Source organism: Siphateles boraxobius, unplaced genomic scaffold (genome assembly GCF_051911475.1).
Source record: "Siphateles boraxobius isolate OS27281-9 unplaced genomic scaffold, OSU_SipBor_1 65, whole genome shotgun sequence".
NCBI lineage: Eukaryota > Metazoa > Chordata > Actinopteri > Cypriniformes > Leuciscidae > Siphateles > Siphateles boraxobius.
Genome location: NW_027509192.1, coordinates 17,175,906 through 17,197,910, shown reverse-complemented (window position 1 = coordinate 17,197,910; position 22,005 = coordinate 17,175,906). Strand labels below are relative to the sequence as shown.

At 39.6% G+C, this 22,005-nt stretch overlaps 1 protein-coding gene across 1 annotated transcript in view; it reads right to left on the bottom strand.

Moving 5' to 3' along the window:
* Nucleotides 1–22,005, bottom strand: part of osbpl5 (oxysterol binding protein-like 5) — a 66,069-nt gene that overhangs the window by 12,768 nt on the left and 31,296 nt on the right. Inside the window, exons 2-8 of the mRNA XM_077211336.1 lie at nucleotides 21,139–21,295; nucleotides 17,315–17,388; nucleotides 14,259–14,339; nucleotides 13,014–13,115; nucleotides 12,730–12,933; nucleotides 12,563–12,647; nucleotides 12,314–12,476 (exon numbers count right to left, since the gene is read on the bottom strand). Coding sequence (XP_077067451.1) covers nucleotides 12,314–12,476; nucleotides 12,563–12,647; nucleotides 12,730–12,933; nucleotides 13,014–13,115; nucleotides 14,259–14,339; nucleotides 17,315–17,388; nucleotides 21,139–21,274 — 845 coding nt within the window. The 5' untranslated portion in view covers nucleotides 21,275–21,295. The remainder of the gene's footprint in view (nucleotides 1–12,313; nucleotides 12,477–12,562; nucleotides 12,648–12,729; nucleotides 12,934–13,013; nucleotides 13,116–14,258; nucleotides 14,340–17,314; nucleotides 17,389–21,138; nucleotides 21,296–22,005) is intronic.

Here is a 22,005-nt window from a genome sequence, read left to right as displayed (position 1 = left end):
TTTTTATATGATCACATCATTACTAATGATGTTTGCTATACCAGACAGACTTACCAACTGCATAGCAACACGCTAAAAACCAAATCAAAACCAGATCAGAAAACCAACAAACAAAAAACATCTTGGGTTACGACTGTAATCCTTACGACACTTAGGGAACGTCAGGAAAGCGTCCGAAGCACGTGTGACACTCATCCAATCATGATTGGTGCTGCATTATGACATCACTTGACGGAGTACACAGAAGCTACAAAGGGAAGCCGGAACATAAGTGTTAGCTTCTAATAGGTCGAAACAAGTCGTTCTCAGGCATTCAGGAGGTGTGGCAGAGGGACACAGTGTCTCGTCACCGTCGTACCGTTACCGTCATAACCTGAGACGTTCCCTTTCGAGGGAACTCATGCTGCGAAGACAACACTTTGGGGAATGAAATACCCACTGCGCCACAATGACTAGTGCCTGTCCTGGTGTGAAGCTTTTCTGGCACAACTCAGGATGCAAGGACTTGAGAACCCGCCGTGGAGGGCAGATCCAGGCTGTATACTTATTAAAGTGTGTGGGAAAGCCAAGCCAGCAGTTACAGACCTCTTGAAGGGAAACCCCTGATAGCAGAGCTTTGGAGGATGCCAGTTCTCTAGTCGACTTGGCTCTTATAAGGAGAGGCGAAGGCAGACTGCACGACTCATACACTGAAATAAATAGTCTACACAATCCACCTGCTAATGGTATGCTTAGAGGCAGGGGAACCCTTCTTAAGTGACCCATTACAAACAAGCAGCTGGTCCTTCCTCTAGCACGAGGACCTACGTACATGGGCCTCCAAGGCCTAGACAGGGCATATTAGATGTAGCTTTTCCTGATCAGCAGACACATGTGGTGGAGAATGAAAAGCCTGCAAGATAACAGACCGTGACACATTAGATGGCACCTTGGGCACGTAACCTGGCCTAGGGTGGAGAATGGCCTTTACTCTTCCAGGAGCGAACTCGAGATGGAGCAACAGATAGTGCCTGCAGGTCCCAAACTCTCTTGAGGACCATAATAGCAAGCAGGAAGCCGACTTTGAAAGAGAGAAACTTTTCCGACACCTCATCAGTAGATTCTAAGGGTGCCAGGGATAACCCTTCAAGAACCACTGCCAGGTCCAAAACAGGAACCCTGGGGCCTCATGTACAAAGACTTGCGTTGAATTCATACTAAAACATTGCGTACGGACAAAGCTGTAAATGTGCGTACGCACAAAAAAAATCAGATGTATGAATCTCTGCGTACGAAGGATCCCACGCATATTCTCTTTGTACATCCCAATTAACGTAAAAATGAGCGCACATGCACGAGCACAACACCCCACCCAGTCTCCTCCCTTAATTAAATACATTTAAATATGGTAATGAGTCCACTTTGGCAAAAGAAAGGAGTAAGAAAATGGCTAAAGCAAGCGGCAAGAAGTGAAACTTTACAGAAAGTGAATCGGAGGTGCTACTATCGGAGGTAGAAACGAGAAAAAAAAAATATTTGGAACTTTAATTGTCCTCCGGAATTAATAACAAAAGGAAAAATATGAGTGGGAGAGTTTGGCTGATGCCGTCAATGCGGTGGGATCTGAAAGTCGCACTGTAAATGGACTTAAAAAGAAATGGTCTGATATAAAGGTGGACATTAAATGGAGAACTGCTGCGCACCGACAAAGTGTGGGCAGAACAGGCAGTGGTAAAGGGGTCGATGAACTTACACCCTTTGAGCAGAGAGTTGCCTCAATTATGGGGGACACCTTACTCTCTGGAGTAGTATCTGCTGCTGTGGGAGACTCGGATTTACTACAGGACTGCCACGAAGGTAACCAATATTATCTGCACATTTATTGAATGGAAATGTTTCCGATTCACATATGCAAATTCTTCTTCAGATGGCGCCTTTATAGCAATGTGTGTGCAGTCGATCGCTCCGATTACATTAGGAAAACCGGCTATCGCTGCAAATTGCGTTTTAATGTTTGGCTGGTCAACTGCATCATATGGGAACCTTATACCTGGTAGGCATGCGGATGATCCCGACCCATACCGCTGGCATTGAGCGGCTCAAAGACGACTGGCTTATTCCTGAGCGGTCTGCCAGTTCCCTTTGGAAAGAACCAGTTGCCAGGAAAGCAAGTGTTGTCAGCACCTGCAAGGGAACGGGTATTGCGTGGCTCCTCGCTGTCTCTCTCTTTAGATTCGGACCCAACTCAGCACAGAGCTCCAAGAGTATAGCCCTTGGAAATCTGAAACGGCTGATAAGCCAGTCATCATCCTGGGCCAGAAAATCATTGTGGTCCCTAAAAACTCGTTCTCTTCGGATTCTGCCATTAGCAATGTCCTCTAATAAGGCCAAAGCTGCCATTGCCATAGACTAAGGGTTGTATCAATTTGCATATGCTTTTATATGTTCTTACTTAATTGCATAATTGATAGAATATTCCCATAAGGCTCGTGTGACAATATATGTAAATTATTTTATAAATTGCAAATTAATAGCAATGCTTCCCACAGGTGGTAGTGCGATAGACTTGTAGAACAATTCGCTGTGTAATGTTTGCAACTTAACTTCATTGCCTATAAGAGTCGCCAACGGACAAAAACTATGAGAAATGTACGTACGCCAGACATGAAATTGGCGTGGAGGAACGCACATTCTCACGTTAATTTCACTTTTAGTACATCCGATTGTACGCAAGATTGATACATGAGGCCCCTGGTGTGGACGACATGCTTACTACTTTTCTTTCTTATTACTTTGTGTAAAGATAAAGGATGGAGCAATATTTGTTTTACAAACGTTTATGTTACATCAGTCATCCAAGTTAGTGCTGGGCTAATCTATGCACCATTATTGATACAGTTCCCATTAGATATGGATATTCAATTAGAAATATACACATCTGTTTGTTGATGGACATACACTTGATAATGCTGATGGTGAGGAATTACAGTTGTAACATCTCATAATGTACAACAAAATGATTAGTCTATTACTGAGAAACGTCTTGCTCAAGTCGTCCTTGTGATGGAGGTTCAGGTTCAATAACTAGTTATTCCAATGTTTCATCATCGGACTCGTGCTCCGATTGATATGGTAAAACCGACGTCATCGTTACTGTCTTTACAGAGGGTACAATCACTGAACTTTAGGAAGCCTCCTGAGCTGAAGTTCAGTTATGGTAAAGGGCGTTTAGCTTCCAAAACACGAGCTGTATGCGGTAGACCAATCAAAACAGACTGGGCCATCTTGCTAATCAGAGCACAGTAGGTTCGCGGAAAGGAGGGATTAAGAGAGACTAATTCATCCGTTGAGTCGTTTGAGAATAACTAAAAAATGTGGGTGATGTGCAATGTATATTATGAGAAAAAAAATACCTTAGATGCATGTAAACCTATTGTAGGAGACCTCCAAAACAAAATTTTTACGCAACTTTTCTTACTCTTTTACTGTGTGTGTGTGTTTGAAATGTCATCTTAATATGTTCATAAGGCCACCAAGAGTGTATGATTTTTGCGTATGACAGGGGAATCATGGCGCCATCTGTGTCTGACGTGTTTAATTCGCTCACTTGACATGAATGTAATTTTATCTCTATTAGTGTTATGCGTCTTAAACGCATAGTTTATGCATGCGACAGTAAGATACAGTTGGGAAGAACTTTTGGATATCACCTGTTGGACTGTGACTTTCTATTACGTCTGGATCCAACCAACACCAGCCGGCAAGACACGGCAGCACCGGCTTCACGTAAGTGTCGTAGCCGATGATCAGTGCATCCAAGGTGAAGACGAGGTAGGAGAGGAGGGCTACATGCTACCCCTGCTACCTAGTTTGTTCCTAGCTAATGTCTGCTCACTCGAAAATAAGATGAACGAGCTGAGAACGAGAATTACAACCCAGTGTGAGATAAGGGAGTGTTGTGCTCTTACTGTCACGGAAACCTGGCTCTCGGACAAAGTGTCAGACTCGGCTCTCTTGCTCCACACACAAACCATTTGCTGCAGAGACCGCACATCGGCCTCTGGGAAGACCAGAGGAGGCGGTGTCTGTGTGTATGTTAACAACAGGTGGTGTGAGGATGTGAGCAATGTTCCCTCTAATATTTTTTTCTTGCTGAGCAAAACTTTTTTCTATTGGGCGGACATATTTCGCCACCTGAGCAAAAATATTCTTTATACCTGACCTTTACAGCATACGTAGAAACACAATGGTTTCAACATTCAGTCTTAACTTAACTTGAATGTGGCATTTCTATTTTATTTGACCCTTGATGTAACTTATTGGTATTAAAATCATATTTTTGAAAAACAAGCAGTTAATTAAGAAGTCACTAAATGAAGCACATTTTAGGTTACCTGATATTTTTTTCACAGTGCTGTTAACTGTACAGTCTTTACCAAGAAATCGTATGAAAGATAATTTACAAAATCTTCTGCAGGACAGTTCAATTCTTTACAATAATAGAATATCGTATTAAAGAAAAGTAAGCTGTTACACTGAGATGGTTTGGGAAAAACAAAGTGTTAGTACCGAATTGTACGGTCAATTAATTGTGTACAGGAAGCATTAAACCATCAAAATTAAATGATTGTTTATTTCTTATGAATTTCCAATATTTTCTTTAGCAGGGGGTTTCAAAGTTTTTAATGGCAATGAGCCCGTGAGATTCTTTATTTAGGCTTATAATATAATAAAATATAGGCCTAATATAATATAATATTAAAACAATTAATTGAAGTATTTGAAGTGATATAATATATCAGTTTAAATGCTTCAATTTGTTTACATATTATATTATTATAATATATAACAAACTGAAGCATTTAAATAGATCGAATGGCTAAATATTGTAAAGAAAAGTGAATATGTGAACTCTTTTATAGTAAGAGACTAGAACGGTAACAATTACACACCCACCCGCGTGCAAATTCAAAATAGGCTATCATTATAGGCTATCATTAGTTTAAATCTGTGTCCATCAACAGTTATTTCTACCACTTTAATCAAACCACTCTTCTTTAACACATTATGATGTGATTTTATTTCACATGTCTGCGTTTCTCGTTGCCTCTCGTATTGAGCTATTTGGTCCGCACGCAAGACTCACTGCCAATCACACGTGCTCACATCATTCTCTTTCTATGAAACCTGTAAACTGCATTCACCAGTTTTCACTCTATAGAGGTTGACTAGAGCCCTGAAATTATTTCTCACTTAAACTACAATAAAATGGATTTCCCCACACATTTCGCGTCAGTCCTCTCCGTGGCATTTTAATCTTTTCTGCGCGGCCGTGGCTTCAGACGTGCGCGGCCTCAGCATCAGAATTGTGTGGCCGCGCAAGCGCGCAGCTTAGAGGGAACATAGGATGTGAATGTTATTGGAAAGCATTGTTCTGTGGATATTTCATTTTTAATGGTAAAGTGCAGACCCTTTTATTTACCAACGGAGTTCAGCGCTGTGTTTCTGCTGGCTGTTGGCATTCCGCTGGATGCCGATCGCATGACCGCACTGGGGATTCTACACGACGTCATCAGCAGGCAGGAGACTATATACCCAGATGCTGTGTTCATTGTGTCTGGTGATTTTAACCATTGCGACCTCAGGAATGTTCTCCTTATGTACCATCAGAATGTGTGTATTCCGACAAGGGAGAATAACATTCTTGACCAAGTGTACAGCAATGTGAAAAATGCTTTAGGCTGTGCCCCGGTCCCACTTTGGACAGTCAGATCACATCTCAGTGTTTCTCTATCCAGCCTACAGACAACTCCTCCAGTACGTAAAACTGTTAAAGTGTGGAATGAAGAACCAGAGTTATTACTTCAGGACTGCTTTGAGAGTACAAATTGGGATGTGTTTAAAAAATTGCTGCTCTAAGAGGGGATGCCAATGTGGACTTGGAGTATGCTGCAGCTGTAACTGGTTACATCAGCACATGCACGGAGAAGACCATTCCCACAAAAATCTGTAAGATCTATCCCAATGACAATCCTTGGATCAACTGCAAGGTGCCATGTTACGTGCTCGCTTCACCGCATTCGCCTCAGATGACATTGAGGAATATAAAAAGGCCAGGTACAATCTACGAAAATCAATCAGAAAGGCCAAGAGACATTACAGTTTAAAGCTGGAGGGATATTACACCACAGCAGATTCCCGGCGCATGTGGCAAGGCTTACAGCACATCACGGCGTACCGGCAGAAGAGCCATGATTAACAATGCTACACTCCCAGATAAGCTTTAAGAGTTCTATGCTCGATTTGAGGCTCTAAACATCAGCCATCAGCCTAGGATTCTGGACTTAGAGGGCACATCGGACATTCCACTCACCATTGTTGGAACTGGTTGATGTGTTTATAGTCCCTCGCTCAGGCCTTGGTGCCTACCTGCTTTTAGGCCACCAGAATTGTCCACCACCACCCCTCCCAAAGAAAAAAAAAAACTGCGACCTGCCAGAATGATTATTGTCCAGTTGCACTTACACCAATGGTATAAAGTGTTTTGAAAGTATAAGAAAATCACATTAGGGGTGTGACGAGACACTTATCTCACGAGATAAGACACGAGATTGGGTTCACGAGAACGAGACAAGATTTTTTTCAGAAATCCTCAATGACAAAATTCATGACTGGAAAAATTTTCTCCAGTTGCATTTTGAAATGTTTTAACATTTAACTAATAATCTTCTAATCCATGTCATTTTAGGTCTACTTAATGAGTATGAATTATTAAATGCCTTGAAAGAAAACAATATGCAATATTTTACTTTTACTTTTAAATTCGTGATCGCGTAGCCTAGAAATCTAGACGCACCCTAGCGGTAGCAAAATGTATTTTGCAGCCAGTGTTGTGTAGCAACGTTGGCTTTGGAGCTGGAAAAACAAACTCTAGTCAGGCCAATCACATTGTGTATAGAGTTGGCGGGCTTAACATAATGACGGCATAGTTGTGACGGTTCCGCATGAATTCCCTGCTACTTGAAAACAAAGAAGATGACCACTGCTGCTCGCGAACAGCGGTCTTTTGAATCGGCTTTGGCCGTGACTTTGGAGGACTTGGAGTTAAGCTTTTCTTCGAGAAAAGAACAGCACTTGGAGTTAAGCTTTTCTTCGAGAAAAGAACAGCACTTAAGTCATTCTTAAAAAAGGAAGATGTGTTCGGAGTTTTGCCGACCAGATACGGCAAAAGTTTAATATATCAACTAGCTCTGCTAGTGGGAAAACGCATGGGACTCACTCAGCCACAACCGTTCGTTGCTCTGTTTGATTGTAGTATTTGATTGAAAAAGTCACTACTCATGGTGTTTATGGCTAGCTTCTAGCTTTCTGCGGCTTCTCTTTCAAGGTAGTGACGAAACGCGCTCTGTAACGCTGTTTGTTCGCTGTCTGCTATGGTAGAAACATGACGTCACAATATTTCGACGTTCATAGAAGGGGATTCCCGCGCCTTTGTAGATATAAATGCCTCATTCTAAGGTAATAAAAACATTACGGCTTATTAAGCAAGTTCTTTATACACCACTGAACACATAGTTATGGATGTCATATTGCATTTCTATTAATAGATACTCAAAATATTTACACATTGCACCTTTAATTTGCATATCGCCAAAATCGGTCCACTGAAGATTCTGTTAATACTGCTATCCACACAGCCCTCACACATTTGGAGGGTAAGAATACATGTGTGAGAATTCTATTTATTGATTACACCTCAGCATTTAACACCGTCATACGACTATGGCTCTCCAAAAAGCTCCTTACCCTCGGACTGACACCCTCCCTCTGTAACTGTAACTAAACTTCCTGACATACAAGCCGCAGTCAGTCAGAGAAGGAAACTGGACATCAGGCATCCGAACTGTGAGCACAGGGATCCCCCAAGGCTATGTCCTGAGTCCGCTGCTGTCAAACCAATACCAGGATTATAAAGTTTGCGGATGATACTACAGTCATCGGACTGATCACTGATGGAGAGGAAACATCATAGAGAGGTGGCAGGACTGAAGAAGAGAGGTGGCAGGACTATTGGCCTGGGGTCAAGAAAATAATCTCTCTTTAAATGTACAAAAGACCAAGGAGATTATTATTGATCATAGGAGGAGGAGGGAGGAGTAGCATACCCTAATTTACATTGGTGAGACAGAGACATAAATTCCTCAGAACCTACATCAGCGGGGATCTCACCTGGTCTCACAACACCCAGCAGCGACTGTACTCCTTAAGAAGGTTGAGGAAGTTTGGCATGGCAAGCGAAATCCTCAGCAACTTTTACAGATGTGTGAAAGTGTGATCACCAGTTCAATTACAGTGTGGTATGGAAGCTACACTTTTCAGGATAGGAAAGCACTCCAGCATGTGATAACAGCACAGTTCATATGTGGAGTAGCCTTCCTATAACGTCAGGATACTTACAGCAGGTCATCAGGAGGGCCCACAAAATCATCAGGGACATCCACATCCACAACACAATCTCTTCACACTGCTGCCGTCTGGGAGACGGTACATGAGTGTGAAATCAAGAACAAAAGACTCAAACAGTTATTATCCACAAGCCATTAGACTCCTGAACAACACATGAAACACCATCTCCCCATTCTCTTACTGACTGTTATCTGTAATCTAAAATTTAATCGAATCGAGGATTTGGGAGAATCGTGACACCCCTATTCAAAAGTATCACGATTCTCGGAAATAAAAAACGTCACGATTCCTAAATGTATTAGTATTGATAATTCTATGAATGACCACGTTCCAGATTTGTAAGAGACGTATTTCATGTTGGTGTGTGCAACGCACGCTTCCAGTGCCTCCCAATGGATGTCGGTGTTTTTTCTCCTCACGCACGCAGCAAAGTAACTGCAGCTGTCATGAGAAACACAACGAGATGACTGCATGTGCGAGCACAAGTGTTACTGTGGCCGCCGGTCAGTAGCGGAGTGACAATCGGGAGAGTCGGGACTTTCCCGGTGGGCCGGTAGTGTTTAGAGGCCGCGAGGGCCGGTCTGATAGTTAAACATCTGAGGTCTAAGGTGTTTTTGGGGTCCTTGAGATGTTTTGACATGCCATGACATTTGTGCATTTTTCAGTTGCTTATAAACATATTAATTGCAACGGTGTAATTACACTCTATTTAGCACAAACAGGGCTACCATAATATGTGAGCAAGATGTATGTACATGTTTGTATTTTTGAGAGAATATTGTTTATGCATGGTAATTGAAAAAACTGAAACTTAAAGTGTCTGAAATAAGGCCACAAAACACATACTAAATACGTGTCCACAAGACTTTTGACTAATGGGTGTTGTTGCCTAGAATTTTTGCTTCAAAATGATCTGAAAATCATCCTGCCTAATCATTTACACAAAACAATACATTGATTCAAATTTTATAAGGCACCTTTTGTTTGGAAAGGCAATATGCGTGGAGGTGTGTTCACACCTGAGAAGACAAAGGCCGGATAATGAGCCGCATAATCGAGCTGCATATTAATTAGCCTTTCACACAGCTGTGTCACTGGGTACCAAAGAATGCGACATCAGACAAAAGAAATATATATATATATATATATATATATATATATATATATATTACAATTAGAAATTGTAACCAATTACAAATAGGTTACAATTACAACAACAATTTTAACAATATTTCAAGTGTATTTTTTCTTTGTAAAAAGTATACATTTTATCATACGTATTAAAAAAGTTAAGGATTCATTGGTTTGAATATTGAAACAAACACTAAATAACATCTTAGTTGATAATTCAATATACCTACTTTATTTTTGACAAAACATCCCATGCTATAGTATATTTAACATATGAGCAGAAATTGGCCAACAAAAGCCTATTTAATTTGACAGTAGTCTTTTTTTACAGTCAAAATAATCTATCCAAAACTAATCACGAAATCTTGTCTAAACATTCATATTTTAGTCTGTAACATATCGTGTTTATGATATTATATTAGCATGTTAATTTGCAGTTTGTTGCTTATACAGACATTTTATTTCAACATATTTCAGTCTATTTTTACTCATCTTAGTAAGCTATAGCAATATAGTTTGGATGTGTTCATGTACATGTTTACTAATGTAGGTGCGAGAGTGAATGAACGGCACAGAGACGCGCTGTATAACTGTAGTAAACAACGCACGTGCATCTGTGCTGTTCATTCATCATTTAGTCTACACACATACATGCAATTCATATTTAAACAGTCTTTTTGTGGTTTACAGACCTCGCAATTAGAACAAAGCACTTAAGAATAAATGACTTACTACATCAGCTGGATCCGTTGCTCCTCGAAATGAAACTACCAGCACTTCTAGTACATTTTCCAGGGTTATTAGATACTATTATTCCTCACAGCGTAGGGATACGCTGTGTACACAGCGGTAGTAAGATACTTACTAAACTTGATCTGTTTTATAATCCAGCTGGTGGGCGTTGGCATGTTTGAATGGCTTGGCTTAGATCATTTGCGTTTGAATACCGCACGCTCTCCGTGGGCGTGGCACAATAATGCGTAATTGGGTATAATGAGCTGGAAAGAAAAAAGAGTGACATCTCTCTCTTTTCATACAGATTACATAAACTGAGAATATTTGTTTTTTTACATAAATTATTTAAGTTTATTACATTTAAAAGAAGAGAGTTCAAGCTTCATTATGGAAAAACACTTGTGCCTGTATGACAAGTATTCGCGGAATTAGTTAATTTTCGGTTTTAACTTCACTGACAGAGAAAAGGCAAAACTAGCATCATGTTTATTTTTCTTTATTTGACTAAAAGCACAATACTTTGTTTATATTGTGAGTATACACAAAAAAATACACACTTAACAGGATCGAATGATGTATAAAACTAACACATAAGATTAAAATCAACAGAGTATTTTGAGTCTCTTTTGCACTGATATGAAAAAAAGCGAGACTATCGCAGACCTCAGAGGGTTATACAATGCAAGTTCTTAGCAGCACCCCATCCGGCGGCCTGGTGTGTGGCCACTGCCCTCTGGTCAAACTGTGCAGAGTAGAGAGTCTCCGCAACGAATAGAGAGTCTCCCCAACGGCGATAGATAGAAGCGCGTGTCGAAGTGAAGACGGTGCGCGAGCCGCAAAAGACACTGTAACCATGCAACTGATAGCAGCGAAAAAAAGCGCTCAGCTTGATCTAAAAAAAACAACAGATTTTAGCGCTTTATCTCTTATTTAATAGCGAACTAAATGAATGCTCTGCTAGTTAACTGGAGATGTTTTATTTATTTTTGTATTAGGTGTACAACTTTCCCCCCAACATTTGCATAAAGTTAATAATTTGCAAGCTGCTAAAATAAAGCAAAACATCAGCTAAAATGATCTATAGGCTATATGATTATAATCAGAGCATGCTGCGCATGTTTGTCAGTGATTTATTTATAAAAGGTTATTACAGCAAGAGCACAGACCTACGCAAAGGAGGTGTATTTGTGAAACGCCTTGTAAGAAATGTGACATTTCTTATTGTGACAACACTAATAATATATATATATATATATATTATAGAATAACAAAAACTCACCCAAAAATTGCAGCTATTCTCCAAAAATCTGAACAATTTATACTTTCATGTAATTTAATTGCAGTGTATGAACAGTTTCGTGGCAAACTTACTTTTCATTAAACATAGTTAAAGCAAATAGTTTTGGTGCCAGAAACTGTTTGCAAATACCTGCACACACAATTCATACCTTTAAGTCATAGAGTCACATCATACCTGATGTAAACAATTTCGTACCAAAAGTGAGAATTTGTCATAAGCATCGTAATTAGAACGCCCACATCTGAGGCAGTAAGTGCATCGCATTACGTTTTCATCAACTTACAGGTTATAAAGTTTATTGTAACTATTTGAGTGCTATGTTTTTTCTGTATTTTGACCAAAATATCATGTTATAAAAGATGACATGCAACACACAGGCTATTTAAGACAGTACTGGCTTTGACTCGACGACAAATAAAATAAAATAAAAACCCTGTACATATTATATAACTTGTTTCAATTGAGTCCAATATAAATTAAAGCAAATAGTTTAGGTGGCAGAAATTGATTGCAAATAATTCATACATTGATTTCACAGTTGATGCAATTAGCTTTTGTGCCAAAAAAGTGTAATTTACTTGCACTGTACATAATATGAATAGTTTTGGAGCCAAAAATGATCTTTGAATATTAAATTCTTTTATGTCACTTTTCAAGTGACATGCTGAAAACATTATGGTGATGTAGAGAGTTCAGACTCACTGCAGGAGGTCCTGGTCTGTGAGAGCCGAGCACTGCAGCAGCTGCAATATGTGTGAGGATTCGGAGGAGCTGCTCAGATCTCCATCCTTGCAGCTCTTCGCCGTCATCTTCGACAAGCTGGAGCAGCTGAGAGTCAATTCCAGAGCGTCCATCCAACAGCGTCCTGGAGCAAACGACATTAGGCTGTAGCCCTCAGGTGAACTCCATATTGAGAAGGCAGTTTTACAGACGATAAATGCCTATGCTCACCGTCAGATTCAGATGCTGCCCTGAAGATCAGGTAATTACTAGGCAAGGGTTGTGTGATGGAACCAACGGATTCTCCTTTAGGACCCTACAAAAAAAAAAACACAGACAGCAATCAATCTCAACAATAAGGTCAAGAAAACATGTTCTTGAAGATGTTTTTGTCTAACCTTCATGGCCCATATGGACTTATCCAGCGGATGGTAGAGTTTAAAGCAGAATCCGTCCTTCTTTGAGGGTCTTTCGATGAGTTTGCAGGCGTTGAGAAGAATCGTTCCCACCCAGTGATCCAAACCGGGCGTCTTGTATATCAGGAGAATGCCAGGCTTCAGGATGCACCATAATTTCGTCCAGCTCTTCAATGTTCCCCGAATCTGATACATCCAAGAACCACATCTTAAAGCTGTTGCGAAATGATTCATTGTTAGAATGAAAACCAATTAGGTTTACAAACCTTTAGCCAGTTGGACATAATAACCACACTTGGATCCTTTAGTGCACTGAACAGTTCATTGGCGACCCTCTTCTTTTCCTGTCGGTAGTTCTTTTTCTGAACCTACAATATAAAAGGTTAAGGTTTAATGCATTGCTCAAACATCAGCTAGGGGGCGTAAGTGGGCGGAAAGACATGTAAAATGTCTAAAAACCTTGTTGAACACTAGAGTGCACCATATACACAATACAAAAGGGCAACAAACCAACAAAAGATATACAGCAGCTCCAAGCAGAAATGAGAGGAATCTAATTTTGAGCTACTATTAAGAAACAGGTAAGAAGTGTTTTTTTCTAAAATGTTTTAGTAATTAATAAAAAGTTTTGCTTTGTTTTCTATGAAATCTCTGTTGAACAATTTATCTGTAGATTCTTATAGACCTGATAGAGCTTTGGTATTTTGTGTGGTTGATTTTTATAGCGTTGCATTTAACACTTCATATTGTTAATTGTGTATACAAAACTTTTGAATTTGGCTTTATTTTTATATTTTCAGCTTTCATTTCAGTTTTGGTAGTAATATATTGTGTACTCTCTTCATTAGTTTTTCATTAGTTTTTTATTTAGCTTTAATTTAATTAATTTATTTTTATTTCAGTTTTAGTAATTTTAGTACTTAAATTTTGTTGCCATGCAAAATTATTTAACCTTTTCATCAAATACTTATAATGTATTTTATTTCAAGTAACAAAAATGGGTTTAATATATAGTTAACAATAACAACAGTGGACGAGTGGCTTATTAGATTTTTAAAGGATTCACCAAAAATATAAAATATTTTCATAAGGACGTTCAGAAAGGTCCTTATTTGAGGCAAATGTTTTCCTAGCGAGTTGTTTCTGTGAATTTTGAATTCTCTAGCTCAAACTGGGAAGTTAAGCTGGTGTTTTGAATATTTAATCGCTAGTTGTTAGCAACCATACATCCGTCCCAAAATGACACAAAATGCCCTAATCCTAGCCACATGCAAAGTTTGGTGCGATAACATTTGTAGCTGTTCAAACTTCAAAGTGAAAAGATGAAAAACAGGCCAGATGAAAAGCTGGATTCAATATTTTAATAAATAGCCTATTGTAGTATTTCCTCTGCTCATAGAGGAAGTGCCTATACGCAGATTATCTGCCGTCCTCCTGTTGACACCGCAACCAAGCTGCTGTTTTGAGAAACAGGGTCAGGAACTCAGCCTTGAGTGGGAAACACATCATACCTTCAGCGATTCTTTCCTTGCCAGCTTCTCCGTGGGCGAGGAAGACTCCTTCTCCAAACCAATAAACATTTTGGATTCCGACTGAGGCAAGGAAGAGATTGCAAAACAGATAATCCCATAAAACTTCATTTAAAATTCATGTAAAGTCCACATGAGATCAACATTTACCCTGTTTGCTTTCTTAATACATGTTCCTGAGCTTAATATGAACAATTCACCACTGCAGTTTTCCACAAAAAAAGTAGTCATTTTTCTCCACCTATAAAGTGACTTGAAAACATTTGACATTTTTTCCTCATTAATTATCCTTACATTACGGAAACAAAACGGGTTGCGAACGCCGTTTTTAATGCTCATTTTTCCACCATAATAATCATATTAAGTAAGTATAATCATTTAGATATTGTAATGCAAATGAAGCAACTTCCAGCTACAACTCTTTCACAGAAACTGCAAAAGGAGCCAGGCTAAATGCAGCAGGTCTGTTTGGTCAGCTGTGGGTGTCAGTTGAACCAAAATATGGAGAAGACAGCTTCCCTCTTAGGCTCAAATTAGCCTGTAAACCAGATGATTGAGTGTGGAGTCCAGAATAACACCAGTAATGTTATTTCACAGTTTTATATTCAGGGGTGTTACAAAAAATAAAACAATGCAAATATTACAAAATGTGACATTAAAAAGAGTATATAAATCACAAGTTTTTTTAAAAATAACACTGTCCCAACAGCGACACGAGCATGTAAAGTTGTAGCGGGAGTCCTTGTCTCTCTTGCCTCCCCTGACCCTATTGAGTTTTAACAGACCCCCTAAAGCAGTGGGTTTGGTGGGAGGTAACTGAGAATAAATGAGGGAAAGTCACATTAGAGGAGGCAATGGCTGTGCCCGAAATCGCCCCATATATCCTTAAATGTGCGGCAGGCAATTTCAGAGAGGCTAGCAATAGCAAGTTAGATTTCAAAGCATGCGAACCCACCCTTCCTTCAGAGTAGAGTCTGAAAAGCATCACGAGAGATGGTGTTAAATTACCTCATGTCTCACACCACATAACATTACAATAATAATGAACGTAATCAACTTACAGAGCTCTTACTTGTCCCACCTGACTGCTGCTGATTCATTTCACACTGATAGTGTTGACATAGGACCGCAAATCCGAGTCTGAGGACGTAAACCGCTCCGGATAGAACGTCACAGGTTTCCATCTCTTAATTATGGTTACGACATGGGGTGAACGGAGCAGCTCATTTTATAGTTCCTCCTGAACTAAAACAAGACGGCTGCTGTTTGTTTGTGGCACTCGGTGACTGACGTGTCTCCAACAATGCATAGCCTTACAGAACGAACTGATGACGTGTGATGTCTGCGCGAGCAGGTGCGCGGAGGTTTGCAATAGGTTGACGGGCAGGTAGGACATCCTATCATTGAATTCAGACCGAATGCAATGATTGGATGAACATTTTTTGGTCCTGAGACTTCCACAGAAAATAAGATATATGTTCATGTTTTAATATTTAGACTACTTCTATTATTGATTGCTATCAGGACGTTTCAACCAGTATAACAAGAAGTGTTTATGAAACAAATTGCCTACCCTACCTTTAAATTGGTCACTATTTTAGGGAACAGACATTATTAGTGGTGTCCAAAACGTTATCGAGTGCACTGATTCAGTCCAATAATTCACCGCAATGAGCGTACAATTAGTGTATATTCAATGACTAAAATACAGAATAAAGTCCTGTCTGACCAGAAGGCGGCGTCTCCAACCATTTATTTTGCAAACCATTGGTCCAATGTGGCTACATCATTAAATAAATGACAAAATATGCCAACTAAGTGGCAGCCCTACCAGGGAACTCAGTGTCCGAATTCACGCACTCGTTTTCATTCACTTCTTCAAGTGGACTATATTAGTTGAGTAATGTAGGGAATAGTGAATGAAGGAAGAGAGGGTGATTTCATACACAGCTAATGCCTCCATCACGCTATGATTGGTTTGTCTCTTGTTTTTGTGTGCATTTGTGAATCGGTCTGAATGAAAAAAATTATGGCATTAATGGGAAGAATATTTAAAAAGTAAGTAAACAACTCACCCACTTAGATATCACAGCTTTATGACATGTGAAAATCAAACTTAAAATGCTCTTAAAACATGATTTGTGAAAGATTGTTTAGTGAGCAATCAGCTTGGTAAAATCTTCATGTCTGTAACCAGTGTTTACATAGTTTGATAACTGATGATCCAGAAATAAGTTGACTATTAAAAGAATAGCTGGACATGAGTTCACAAATAAAATATATATTTTTAAATTATTACTGTCCTTAGTCATTTTTTTAATAAATGTAAAAATACAAAATAGAAGTGTATTTATTTTCTTTTCTTCTTCTTTTGATGTAACAATGTTTATTTTACCAGGAAAATGTGGCAACAAAGTGTAACTGGGACATTTGATATATCAAAAAAAACAAAAAACTTTGCCTCCTCATTTCAGCACATCACTGCACCATTATATATAAATAGTAAGTAATCAAAATATTATCAGAATATCCAAGTAATAGTTACAGTAGTTGCAGTTGAAATGCTAAATGCTTTTTTTTCAGGCGAATACAAATGGCGATGCATTTGTGTTATAGTTCAACGTCTCACATAGGTGAATGAATGACAGGCTTTTACTCTTTCCATTAAAACCACATGATGCAGACGAATGCGTTTTATATGTGCCCATTTTAGTTCTGATTTACTAAAAGCTTTTACTGCATGTAAAACGGTTTGAGCGAAATTAATAAGGAAGATTGTAATTGGTTGAGTTTTGACATGCATTAATTGCAGGTCATTTCGCTTCGCATTAGCAGAGGTCTATTGAATCCTTTAATCTTTTATTTAGCAGCATTCAGAAATAAACTCTAGTTAAAAGGTTAACTAGTAAGCGGGTTGAAATAACAGATATGTTATGGAAATCCTCTTTCTTCCAGCAAGTACAGTTAATTTTCTTTCCCATCTGCATTATTTTGCCGTCATATTCAATTGCAGGCAGTCAACAAAAAGATTAACGCACCGCGCTGCTGGGTGACCGGGCCGGGCTGACCTCGTCCCTCGGTAAGGGCAAACCGTTCCGCTCCGTTTCATTACCTGGAGAACACACGCATGCACACACACGCACGCACACACCCACACCAGCAAACAAACACCACATTAATATCAAGGGCAATCAATTATAAATCACCAGGACTATGAATAAACATGTAAATAACATTTTAGCAGTATATCAGGGGATATCAAAACATAGTCAGCTCAGTTAAATATTCAATGAAATAAAACATTTTACACTTTCTTTTTGTAGTACATGTCCCTTATTGTGCAGTTGTTTGTAGCATGTAGCTGTGTGGTTTCTATGATATTCTAAGTGTTTGTCAGGGCATTGCTATGGTGTTCCGAGTGGTTGCCAGGGATGGTTTGTAGCTAGGTTGTTCCCGAGCCGTTCTGACACTACCATAGGCTTCCATAGGAATTGAGGAATGCGGAATTAAAGGTTGTTTGGAGCAATAGCTCCAAACAATCAATAGTTCCAGCACTGAACCCCATTCATTTCAGTGAGCATATTTTGAGATTGTAATTCGTTGAATAATTAGTTGAAGCGCGTTACAGTTAGATAGTTAGACTAATCCAATTAGATAACGAGCACTGCAACAGCTACTAACCAGATGTTATCTGTCATATTTTAACAGTTTTTAGTCCCTCTGAGATCTTTCTCTCCAAGTAGGAGGTTGAAGGAGTTTCTATGGAGCCCATTCAAGGAATAACGTATAGCGCCTGGTCCGTTTAAAGGTGCCATGTGTAAGAATTGAGGTAAAAGTATCCAAAAAAATGAGCTACACGCATCAAAAGAATGAGAAGAAATAAGGGTGATGATGTCATTAAAAAAAATGACAAGTTATAGTGCTGCAGAGATATCAACCTGAATTAGCATGCTAAATTACTAGACACGCCCCGACAGGTGTCATAATACCAGTTTTGGCAATGGGAGGCGGTATGCGGGCAACATAACCACCAGCCAAACTGCAATACACGAATAACTCGCATGGCTTGTGGGCGTACTTGAACCTGATGTCAATCGTGTGGAAAGTACAGCCCACTACTGCATTTCAGTTCAGGGAAGAGAACGGAAGAATGCCTGAAGCCCTTGGCAAGAGACCCTTACCACCACCACCACAACCACCCGCTGCAGGGGGAAAAAACGCGCTCGGAATCACAAATAAAATCGGATAAAAAAAGCAGCAGAACCAGAATAAACATTGTCACTGCTTTCCATCGCTGAAGACAACTAATGGACATGAAAGAAATGAGGTTCGACTCCGAACTTGCAACATTTCTTTTGGATTGGTAAGTAAGATGCTGTTAGTAGTTCGCTAGAAGTTTGTTTTATATGTTTGTTTAGTTTTTTCTGGAAGTTATAACATAGAAATGTATCGAAGGCTGTTCGATAAAAGTGCTAATGTTAGCGATGGCTAACCATATCTGTTAGTGTTTGATAGTTAGCTCTACCCACAGATCCGATCCGGTTTTCATCGGTTATCTACCAGAGCCCGCCTCTACCAAGCTGATGATAAAATGTAACATTAGCTAAGAGGCTGAAATGTCTTGGATGATAATGAACCCCAAATGGACGCACAAAACGTAACGGAAAACATTGCAAGGTGTAATGAGACCGAATGTGTTTTGGTGACTAATGATAACTTAGCTAGAAGAGGTATTGCTAATGAAAATCAAACTTGATATATGCTGCTAAATTAGCATCAGGCGGGCAGCATACGTAACACTCTAAATAGATGTTGTCCCTAGTTTCACTTGTATATGTGCAGCTAAGAATACTTCATAATTGTTAACTAAACTACAACTACATCAGTTTTGACTATGTTAGGTAAAGTGATGGTGAAGTTATGCAGTGGCGATCGACTGGCCAGCTGATTTTGGGATCTGAGAGGCATAACATTTGTACCTGCTGTGTTGAACTGTGTAATTTTTTTTTTAGGTATGAAGGACCACTGTCACCCACTCCCATGAAAAAACGGCCAGTACTGACAGATCTCATTCTAACGAGCATCGGATCAAGTGATTCTGATAAGTGAGTGTGCCTGACTTGTTTCAGACTATGGGGCGGAGCATAGAGACTATGCCGTTTCTCGTTTATTACTCTAGAGTAGACCAACTCACTTTCTGGAGGTATACTGCCCCCATCTGGTATGGAAAGTGGAGTATGAATTGATTTTTTGGCGGACATTACACAAGGCACCTTTAAGGGCATGCCCGAAGCCCATCGTAGCCTATAGGCTACTTGTTCATGTTTTGCTCCATCTAGGATCGATCGCACAGAAAGCCTCCATGATCCTATGATTTACTCACCCTGAAGTCATCCTAGGTGTTTATGTCATTCTTCTTTCAGACGAATACAACTGGAGTTATATAAAAAAATGTCTCTTCCAAGCTTTATAATGGGAGTGAATGGGTACCATTTTTTGAAGTCCATACAAGTTCATCCATCCATCATAAAAGTGTTTTTTATTTATATCTTTGCTCTATTGTATTTGTTTGTGCTATTCCTTGTATTTTGATTTGTTATGTTCTTTACTTTAATTTGACAGTAGTCCATTTTTTTTCCTGAACACAGCACATACTGAACCGTACCAAAACCGTGACCCTAAAACTGTGATACAAACCGAACAGCGAGTGATTTTTAACTGTTAAATCCCTAATTTGTAGCATGTCATGCGATTCCTATAGTGTTTTAGGTGGTTGCCAGGGCATTGCATTGTGGAATATTAAGGAAGCTAAATGCACTATGAATGAGGTTTTGTGACGAAAAACCATACTGCTCTTGAATTCTTTAACACAACTGTTTACCATAACCGTGAGCTCATGCATGTCTCTTGTGCTCAAAGGATGTAATGCTTCCACACATTTAAAGGGTTAGTTTAAATGAAAATGATGTCATTAATGACTCCCCCTCATGTCGCTCCAAGCCCATAAGACCTCCGTTCATCTTCAGAACACAGTTTAAGATATTTTAGATTTAGTCCGAGAGCTTTCTGTCCCTCCATTGAAAATGTATGTACGGTATACTGTCCTTGTCCAGAAAGGAAATAAAGACATCATCAAAGTAGTCCATGTGACATCAGTGGGTTAGTTAGAATGTTTTGAAGCACCGGAAATACATTTTGGTCCAAAAATAACAAAAACTACGACTTTATTCAGCATTGTATTGTCTTCCGGTTCTGTTGGGGATCCGCGTTCACGAGTCCGCAGTGACGCTGATGACGTAAGACGCTGCTGACGTGTATCTGGTGCGTCCGTGTTTTCGGGTTCAAATAAATATGGCTGGGCAAAAAAATGCAAGTCTTCCTCTGTGTGGAAATCCTTAGACATGTTTGTGAAGATTGTTTTGTTTACAGCGTGCGTCTCCCTCAGACTGTAAACGAAGCTCGGGCGCACCAGACACACGTCAGCAGCGTCTTACGTCAGCGGCGTCACTGAACGCGGATCCACAACAGAACCGGAAGACAATACAATGCTGAATAAAGTCGTAGTTTTTGTTATTTTTGGACCAAAATGTATTTCCGGTGCTTCAAAACATTCTAACTAACCCACTGATGTCACATGGACTACCTTGATGATGTATTTATTTCCTTTCTGGACAAGAACAGTATACCGTACATACATTTTCAATGGAGGGACAGAAAGCTCTCGGACTAAATCTAAAATATCTTAAACTGTGTTCTGAAGATGAACGGAGGTCTTATGGGCTTGGAGCGACATGAGGGGGAGTCATTAATGACATCATTTTCATTTTTGGGTGAACTAACCCTTTAAGAATAGAATGGATACCTGGGCTGAGTGGGTACAGTTCATGGTCTCCTCCATAGGACAGGTTGCGGGTCAGTACACGCGGGTCGATCTGGGGAGGTGACGTGGCTGTGGGACAGAGAGAGAACCGTCTGCGGAACAAGTTCTCCTCCTTCATTGCGTCAGCCAGTCTGTCCACCTGCAGGACAAAGGAGGATTATCATTATAGTGTGTAGCAGCATAATGCACCGAAATACTAATGGATCATCACACACATACACACAAATTAATGTTAATGCTGCAGTGTTATGCAGCCCTTTTACTTAACAGAGGTAAAATATAATCAGCAAAGCAAAGCAAAGTGGGAGTGTGTGAGCAAATGTATGTGTCTGGATGAAACCGTTCCAGAAAGCTTATGCAACACAAAAATGGATGGAGAAGAGGAGCAGAGAGAATCTAAATACTTTAAGACGAAGTCTGTAAATGTGAGTTTGCAAATTTAACTGATTCTAGTGAGGAGAGTGCCATCTACAAGAAAATAATGGCAAGAAAACACAACTTTCTAATGAGTTGTCCAAGCAAATTACTCTTTATTCATGTAAAGAATCATAAAAAAAAACCTCAAAGTAACGAGTTTGAATCAATCCTTCGTAAAAAAACGTACTGAATCTATATTGAATCTCATAAACCTAACCCCATCCATCCATCCATGCGTGTATATAGATTTCAAAATCAACCACAACCAATTGCACAATGTTTTTTTTGTCATGTAAAGGCCACATTAGTGATAGGAGCCTATAGGCAGGTTCGCAACGCACGTACATTCTGCTCATTACACACTCAGGGACGCACAGCAGCACACAAACATGCCAAATATTACAAATAAAAGGATTAAATGTAAAAGATTAT